The sequence below is a fragment of the Nicotiana tomentosiformis genome, chromosome 1 (assembly GCF_000390325.3).
Source record: "Nicotiana tomentosiformis chromosome 1, ASM39032v3, whole genome shotgun sequence".
In the NCBI taxonomy this organism is placed as follows: domain Eukaryota; kingdom Viridiplantae; phylum Streptophyta; class Magnoliopsida; order Solanales; family Solanaceae; genus Nicotiana; species Nicotiana tomentosiformis.
In genome coordinates, this window is record NC_090812.1 from 98,243,625 (window position 1) to 98,253,409 (window position 9,785).

At 38.7% G+C, this 9,785-nt stretch overlaps 1 protein-coding gene across 1 annotated transcript; it reads right to left on the reverse strand.

Annotated features, from left to right (window-relative positions):
- Positions 1–8,231: 8,231 nt before the first annotated feature.
- LOC117278542 (uncharacterized) lies at positions 8,232–8,672 on the reverse strand. Its single transcript, XM_033658019.1, has one exon. The coding sequence runs from the start codon at positions 8,670–8,672 to the stop codon at positions 8,232–8,234; it is 441 nt and encodes a 146-aa protein (XP_033513910.1).
- Positions 8,673–9,785: the final 1,113 nt, after the last annotated feature.

Genomic DNA, 9,785 nt, shown 5'->3' on the forward strand with positions numbered 1-9,785 from the left:
GTACCAAAGTTTTTACGTGGGCTTACCGGATGCACAATACCCAGTAGATATGAACCAGACTATTACCTTTCAACATTTCATTCGCTAATATGATGGACGCGGAGGATAGCCTCGGACCTGGAATGCATTCTCCCTTGGGAATCTTCGCAACAGACACTGTTTCGAAAGTTTGGTAGACCTAAGGTCCTTTGTCATCTTCTGCTTCAATAAATAGAACAGACGGGTCATTATAAGCTGATATGTCCACATCACCATACACAACTATTTCATGCCTATCCCATTCAAATTTTACCATTTGATGCAGAGAAGATGGGACTGGCTTAGCCGCATGTATCCAGGGCCTGCCCAACAACAGATTGTAGGAGACAGCTACATCTAGAACTTGAATTTCATAGTGAACTCAACTGGCCCTATTGACAATTCGAGCATTATATGACCGATAGAAGCTTTCCCTCCCCCATCAAAGCCTCAAACACATACACTGTCATGTGGATTCTTTCAGTACCGATCTTCAACTTTTGAAAAGTAGACAAAGGGAAAATATTTAAACTAGAACCGTTATCAGCCAGTACCCTCGAGATAACAGAATCCTCGCATTTCACCGTAAGATAAAGAGCTCGATTGTGTTCTATACCCTCCATAAGAAGTTCATCATCTGAGAAAGTGATCATATTTGCTTCGAAGATCTTGTTAGCAATCTTTTTCAAGTGATTCACCGTGATCTTATCAGGAACATGTGCCACATTCAAAATCTTTATCATGGCTTTGCAGTGGTCATCTAAATGTATTAGTAAAGACAAAAGAGAGATCTTAGCCGGTGTTTTCCCTAATTGCTCCACAATGGAATAGTCTTGCACTTTCATCTTTTTCGGGAACTCTTCAGGCTCTTCTTCGGTGACTGGCTTCTTTACTGACATTTAACTATCCTTGAACAGCTTGGCCTTCCTCAATTCTTCTAAGGTAAAACACCTCCCAGAACGAGTCAGTCCTCCAGTTTCATTGACTTCTTCCTTCACTTCTTTCCCTTTATATGTCACTATCACTTATTTGTAATTCCACGGGACAACCTTTGTATCAACCACTGGAAATTGGGTCACCGGCTTAATAACAACAGAGGTAATAGGAGCCCCTTTCATGACTACGACAGGCTTGCTCGGGATCCCTGGCATAACTACTTTTGGCTTTTCCTGACTTTCCCCAACATCCTTCAAAGGCCCTTCACAACCAACACAGGTGGCTTCATGTTGAGCATTCTTAGTTTCTCTATTACCCCTTCAACTATCAAGGGCATTGCTTTTATAGAGTCTAGAGCCTTAACTGAATTACTAGCAGGAATCATTGATGTTTGGCTATAATTTCATATTTTTAGCGCATTATTTACCTTACATTTTAGGTGCTTTAATACTAAACTATAATATATTTGTGCTTAATTGAGTCTATTTTATGTGTAGGTACATGGAAGACGAAATTGGGAGCAAAGTATAGATTTTATGTGTATTTTATACACTACAAGAATGAAGTATGATTATTTAATTAGTAGGCATTTAATTACAGAGGAAGACATAAGTGTAACCAATGCAAAAGAAGAAGAAAAAAAAAAAACAAAGCAAGAATTGAAAGTGGAACGAAAGAAGAAAGAAAGGATTGCAAAGAAAGAAAGAAAGATTGAAACTTGAAAGTGGAACGAAGCAGTGAAATAGGAAAGAAGAAAGACAAAGCAACATAATAAAAAATGTAAGAAAAAGCAGGCGTAGCAAGCCATTTTGAACGTGATATAGTGGGCGACGCAAGCTTTATAGCTCGCTATAGAGCATGCGTCGCACAGTGAAAAGTGCGCGTAAGAGGTTGCGGCGCACTGGCTGAGGCGAGGTGGACCAGGCATTTTGCCTCGCGAGGCGAGGCCTGTAGCGAGCGTGTTCCGAGTTTCTAAAGCCTATTTTATTTCCTATTTGGTTTTGGACTTTATTATTACGTTTGGGTATTTTTCCTACACATATAAATAGACATTAAACACCATTCTTAGGGGAGTTTTGCGACCTAAGGCAAGAATATCACGTGGACAACTTGTGGAGGAGAAAATCATAGAGTTCTTCTTCTCTTTATCTTTTCTTTGTAGTTTGTTTATGCAAAATACTTGGAACATTATTATTACGAACATGAGTTGCTAAAACCCATCGTTCTGGGGTTGTGATTTAGCCATGAATATTGTTGTTTAACGTTGACTTAACCTTGATTACAATTCACTAATATATGGTTGTTTCTTCAATTTTGTGATTAATTGCTTAATTGTCTGGCCAGCAGTTAGGTTCTATTTACTACCTATGCTATGCTTGGGAAAGCCGTGTTTAGATTAGAGAAGAATTGAAGAGAGCACGATCTTAACTCTTGAGGGGGCGGATTTGTGGTTAGGATAGGAATATACCTAGTCACTGTGCTTAACTAAATATCATAATCTTAATGCATCCATGATAGATTAATTTCATAGGAATATAGGCGTTAATCTATTTTGAATAGGTGAGTAGTACTTCGGGAGAAGGCTATGAGAGCAATTGTTAAATTAATTAGCAACTATGAGTGAATTGTATGAAAGAGAGAGTTAACTAGAACACAATAGGATTGGTGAATAGATCACAACCCTGGAATATTTGTCTCTGCTGAATACACAATTATCTTACTACTTGATAATTTAGTTACTACTTAGAATTATAGTTTAGTATAATCATATTCTTGAACTCGATTTTAGCTTGACTGAATAACAATCTTGGTGATTTTAGTGAGTAGTGGATACAAGTCTCTGTGGGTTCGACACTCAACTTATCATTTTATTACTTGTACGACCACGAATATTTGCGTGTGCATTTGGGAGCAACAAGTTTTTGACATCGTTGCCGGGGACTTAGAAATTAACTATTTTACTAGATTAGATTTTTACTTTTTATCTATTTAATTTTTTTATTTTAGTTTAGTGTAGTTAGTATTATATTATTTTTTTTACATGGAATCTTTGAACGAAAAGTGGTGGGATAGTAAGTATTCTTATTTTTGTGATCCTTGTCCATATTGTAAAGGACCCCACTTGTGGCAATATTGTAAAAATATTTCCAGAACCATGTTGTGTGCACCATCTCAATCCTGTACTATTTGTGGTGGTAACTGGAATAATTATCCTAAGTGTTGTTATCCTACTCCAATCTCTTCTTATGTTGATTCTAATAATTCTTGTGAGTTTGACAGGAGTAACGGATTTGATGATGTGGAACATGATGTTCGTATTCTTGATATGCACAGGAAATTATTAGACGAATATGGAGGTTTTTATGAGAAAATTACAAATGGGATACAACACTTTATAGAAGGAAGAGCTGAACTGGGACAAGAGATCGACCAATTTGGCAGTTCTATTTGCGACTTAGAGGCTCAATTGAGTGCAAAGATTGATGCGTGTAACACCCAATAATTTAGTGATGAGTTGTGTGAAGTTGAAAAAGATCTTCTAGGCCAAATTGAGGAACTAAAACGAGAACACCAATCATTAGACCATGATTTTGTTGATGATGCGAGGTTGAGGAAGTGTGCAAAATAGAGGATGTCAAAAATAATGCAATTTTGGAGTTGGACCGCATTGGACCTCATTCTAACTATTTTTCAACATTGTGTTTGGTTGGTGACATGGGAATTGATCCATTCGAGCATATGGAGGAGTCAGTGTATGGGGAACAAAGTGCTTATATTCTAAAATATGTGATGCCAAGGAGACAAAATGACATCCCTCACTTAAAGGCCAAGAAGTGCAAGATGCAATACATATTGCTTGGTTCCTTTATTTTTACACAACCGCCCCAGGAACGTGAAAGAAAAAGTGATGCAAAATTGGGGGCGCAATTCATATCCTCAAAGTGGAAGGGAAAGTGGTGAGAGTGATGGCTCCATGCCGCGACATTAAATCAAGCGCTTGTTGGGAGGCAACCCAATTTTATTTTTTATTTTTTGTTTTGTTTTTTAATTTATTTATTTTTTGTGTTATCTTTGTAGTGTTGTTTTGTGTTTTGTAGGAGTAGGAGCATGGAGTCAAAGGAAATGGGCGAGTGCAAAAGCGAGCAGGAGGTTGAAACTGAGTGTGAGGTACCCACACAAGGGATCATACATGGGAGAAGTCTGAGTAACCCGTGAACTGCTAATTCTTCGGTCTTTGGCCTACCAGGGAGTCTCTTTTACCCTCTTGTTATTTATAGTGTGCATTGAGGACATTGCACAATTTTAAGTATTGGGTGAGGAGATTGTCTGGGTATTTTTCTGTGCTATCTTAGCTTAGTTGTACTACTCGTTCTTAGTGTAGTAAAAAAAAATCATAAAATTTTGGACTTCTCCCGATAATGGATCTCATTCAACAGGTTTTTTGAGGGATTTAAGTTGAAATAAAGAAAAGACAAAGATTTTCTTTTGTTAGGTAGTGTAATAATTCCCCCTTAGTTTTTCTTTGTGTCGCGGTTCTTTTTCAAGGGTTTTGTTTGAACCGGGTGTAGGCAGTTTTATTTTTTTTAGGAGTAGGAGCCATTGTGGGGTGAATTGAATTGAATCAATATCTCTTGACTTTGTTATGCCTTGAGAATAGTGAGTACTTTGGTTGTGACGCTTAGGCTCAGTTTTTGACTTTTGTATAAGTACATTAAATCGTATGATCTTAACTTTGCTTAACTGCTTTTACTAGAGTGTCTTGATGAGTCCAATATTGTGTGAGTTATGTGCCATGTGTGCGTGAGGTTTGTGTGTTATTTTGTGCATTGCATTTGATGTCTAGAACTTGCCCCGTGTGTTTGCAAAGCGAAAGAGTAGTGTTATTCAGTCTTGGAAGTGATATAGGTGTTTCTTTGTTGACCATATATATATATAGTTTACCCGCTTAATTATTATGTATCATAGTTATCCCCTTTGAGCCTGCAATCCTGTTTCTTTGGCAACCACATTACAAGCATTACCCATTTGTTTGAATTTACCGTCTATTTGAACCTTTTCACCTCTCATGAGCACTTGAATTGTTATGAACTTTGTAAAAGTTAAAGCGTGGGATGGTTGGTTTAGCTTTTGAGTGGAACTAATGAAATAAAGAGAAAGGTGCATTGTTGTGAAAAAATAAGAAAAGCCACTTGAATTGAAAAAGAAAGAAAGGAAAAAATAGTTGTATTACTGTGAAAAATAGTCCTTGATAGTGGTGACTCTTGATGGAATTGTGCTTAAAGAAAAATTGAGTTAATATACATTGATATGAAGGTGGAGTTATGGTTTGACATAAGTGTGGGGTTTAAATGTTAAAGTGTATGTATTAAAGTGCTTAGGGAGGTGTAGCCACTCTTATATCCAAATATATCATACCCGACCTGCAGCCTACATTACAACCAATAAAAGTCCTACTTGATCATATACTGACTGAGCTCGATTAGTAGAGTAGTACACTTCGGGCAAGCCTATGGTGCATCTTTGTGGCATATGAATGTTATTTTTGAGAGTGAGTGAATTTTTTCTATCTTGAGTTCCTAATTGTGCTTAAGTTTTTATTGTGTGTGGAACTACTCTCTTTTGTTGTGTGAGGGCACTTGATTCATGAAGAAAAGGTAATGTCATTGACCTATATGTTATAGTAAGTGAGTAAGTTGTAAATAATGTGTGGTACTTGTGAGTCAAATCTTGAGGTGAATATGTTACACTCTTGTGATTAGTCTATTTTAAAGATTCTTGGTGTGATGAGTTAGGAGGATTGTTTAAAAAGGTCGTGTCTATATAAAGTGTAGTTTGATTGCTCGAGGACGAGCAACATTTAAGTGTGGGGTAGTAATGTTTGGCTATAATTCCATATTTTTAGTTACCCCACATTACTTACCTTACATTTTAGGTGCTTTAATGCTAAACTATACTATATTTGTGCTTAATTGAGTCTATTTTATGTGTAGGTGCGTGGAAGACGAAATTGGGAGCAAAGTAAAAATTTTATGTGTATTTTATACACTACAAAAATGAAGTATGAGTATTTAATTAGTAGGTATTTAATTACAAAGGAAGACAAAAGTGTAACCAATGCAAAAGAAGAAGAAAAAAAAGAAACAAAGCAAGAATTGAAAGTGGAACGAAAGAAGAAAGAAAGAAGAATTGAAACTTGAAAGTGGAACGAAGCAGTGAAATAGGAAAGAAGAAAGACAAAGCAACAGAATCAAAAATGTAAGCAAAAGCAAGCGTAGCAAGCCATTTTGAAGGTGATATAGTGGGCGACGCGAGCATTCTAGCATGCTATAGAGCATGCATCGCACAGTGGAAAGTGCGCGTTAGAGGTTGCGGTGCACGGGCTGAGGCGAGGTGGACTAGGCATTTTGCCTCGCGAGACGAGGCCTGTAGCGAGAGTGTTTCGAGTTTTTAAAGCCTATTTTGTTTCCTATTTGGTTTTGGACTTTGTTATTTCATTTGGGTCTTTTCCCTACACATATAAATAGTCATTAAACACCATTCTTAGGAGAGTTTTGTGACCTAAGGCAAGAATATAACGTGGACAACTTGTGGAGGAGAAAATCATAGAGTTCTTCTTCCCTTTATCTTTTCTTTGTAGTTTGTTTATGCAAACTACTTGGAAAATTATTATTACGAACATGAGTGGCTAAAACCCATCGTTCTGGGGTTGTGATTTAGCCATGAATATTGTTGTTTAATGTTGACTTAACCTCTATTACAATTCACTAATATATGGTTGTTTCTTCAATTCTGTGATTAATTGCTTAATTATCTGGCCAGCAGTTAGGTTCTATTTACTATCTATGTTATGCTTGGGAAAGTCGTGTTTAGATTAGAGAAGAATTGAAGAGAGCACGATCTTAACTCTTAGGAGGGCGAATTTGTGGTTAGGATAGGAATATACCTAGTCACCGTGCTTAATTAAATATCGTAATCTTAATGCGTTCTTGATAGATTGATTCCATAGGAATATAAGTGTTAATCTATTTTGAATAGGCGAGTAGTACTTTGGGAGAAGGCTATGAGAGCAACTGTTCGATTAATTAGCAACCATGAGTGAATTGTATGAAAGGGAGAGTTAACTAGAACACAATAGGATTGGTGAATCGATCACAACCCTGGAATATCTGTCTCTACTGAATACACAATTATCTTACTACTTGATAATTTAGTTACTACTTAGAATTATAGTTTAGTATAATCATATTCTTGAACTCGATTTTGGCTTAACTGAATAACAATCTTGGTGATTTTAGTGGGTAGTTGATACAAGTCTCTTTGGGTTCGACACTCAACTTATCATTTTATTACTTGTACGACCACGTATACTTGCGTATGCGTTTGGGAGCGACAAGTTTTTGGCGCCGTCATAACGGACTTGGAAGAATTCTCGAACCCCCCATCCTTACGAACTAGTTCAATCATGTGTGTCTCTGCATGGGCTGGCAATTTTGGTTGATGTTTGGCGTATTCGGGCTCTGGACTACAATTTGATTTGTGTCAATAAGATCTTGGATTGCCCTTTCCAAATTCCAACACTTCTCTATGTCGTGCCCCGGGGCATTAGAACAATATGTGCACCTCAGAGAATAATCAAGGTTCTTTGGGGGTGGATTCGGTATCTTTGCCTCAATCGGCCTCAGCACATCCAATTACCTCAACCTTTGAAATAAATTGGCACAGGGCTCTCCAAGAGGGGTGAAAGTTTCTTTCTGTTGCTGCCTTTCTCTTTTATACTCCGGCCTGGGTCGAAAGTTTAGGCCAGTAGGGTTTTGTTAGGGTTGTGGGGGTGGATAAGGGTTTTGTGGGGCTGGCGTATACCATTGCGGGTAAGGAGGGGGTTAAGCATATGATTGTGCGTGGTGAACATGGTACTAGGGTGGTCTGACTGAGTATTGAGGGTCTTGTGGTGGGAAATTATGTTGGGGTGGATTATATGGAGCTTGGGTGTAGTCTTGGGGTTGGGGTAGAGGCTGAGTGTACTGGTAGGCAGACCCCTTGGGCCACGCCATGGTCCAGAGATAACCATTGCAACATCATCATTTTTCTTCTTGCCTAACAAACCTTCCGTTCTAGATTGCCTGCGTGGTTGCTTTTATAGTGGAGTAGCTCATGATCTTGCTTGACTTGAGTCCCTCATCCGACATTTCTCCAATCTTTACCACATCAATAAAGGCTTACCCATGACTAAGATCAAGTGGCCAAAGTAAGTAGGCTCTTAAGCTTGGAGAAAATACTTAACCATCTCGTCTCCATCGGAGGATTGACCTGGACAGCTTATTCTCTCCATCTGATCTGTATTCCCTAAAGCTTTCATTAGGCTTCTTTTGCATCTTGGTCAGGGACAGGCGATCCAGGACAATTTCTATATTGTACTGAAAGTGCCGGGAAAAGGCCTGAGCCATATCGTCCCATATGTACCACCTGCACGCATCTTGTCGGGTGTACCATTCCAAGGCAACACCAATCAAGCTATGACTAAAATAGGCCATTAACAGCTCGTCTTTCCCGCTGGCCCCTCTCATCTTGCTACAATAACCTCTCAAATGAGCCACTGGATCCCCATGTCCGTCATACAAGTCAAACTTTGGCATCTTAAATCCAGCGGGCAGTTGAAAATCAGGGAACAAGCATAAGTCCTTGTAAGACACACTTACTTGGCTCCCTATTCCTTGCATGTTTCTCAAAGACTGCTCTAGACTCTTCACCTACCTGGATATATCGTCTTGCTCCACATTCTTAGCAGGCTTTTCAGTTTCAACGGGAGGCTCGAAGTGAGGGCTATAGCAATAGGGATCCGACACCTTGAAAGTTGGTTCTGGAGCATAGTATTGGGCATCAGGAACTTTGAACGCGGGTTCACTAGAAGATCGATGGATGGTAGCTTATGGAGGAGCTACAAAAACATGAGTGGTTAATGGAGTAGGATATGAGGTTGTTTTGGCTGGTGGAGCATGAAGAGGTTAGGACGATGTGCTAGGGTAGTTGTGGTAAGGGGTAAAGTCTGGTGCATGTTGTGGGAAAAGATCGACAGTAGTGGGAATCTGGGCTTCCGATAGTAGTGGGATGGTGGTAGGATTTTCTATGTAGTTAGTGGGGAATGAGGGTGGAGGATGCCTCCTAATCCAAGCCTGATACATCTCTGTCATCTGCTGTTTCAACCTTTGGACCTCTTCTTTCAACACAGATTCCGATTCCACAATCTCCCTCGATGGGTCAACAACACCTGTGACTAATTCTTTGCTAGCCATGACTGTCGTGCGCTTTGACCTAGTGTTGTATGGATGACTCGCCAGAGTGCCACAAACTAACCACCTTCCTGAATTATAATAATAATAAAGATAACAAAGAGGAGCAAAACTAAGTCAGCATGTTAGCGTTAGGGCATTTATTAGATAATAATATCACATTACGTGCAATGCACCGAGCAATAAATAACGGTTCTAGAATGACTTTGAGGGTCGTAAGTCATATGGCATCATCCCAATTTGCTCGTTCCAACCTTCCTCTTTTATTTTCTCTTTAACGCTTATTGGCTTACATCATCTTCTTTCCTCTCTATTTCTTTCTCCTTATCATTTTTTTCTTTCCTCTCATTTCTCACATCCCATAACGTCATCTTTTTTTGTAAAAAAAATAATTCGATCGAACCCGATGTAGATTGCCTACGTATCAATTTTCACATGAATCAGACCAAGCGTAGTTCTGGAAAAGCGTAGTCCTAAATGAGAAAAATAAGACCAAATAGAGTTAGTGACTCAGGACACTATTTGAGATAACAACCCTTCCTA

Coding starts and splice junctions, on each gene's coding strand:
- LOC117278542 (XM_033658019.1), bottom strand. CDS start 8,672: ATGCAAGGAATAGGGAGCCAAGTAAGTGTGTCTTACAAGGACTTATGC.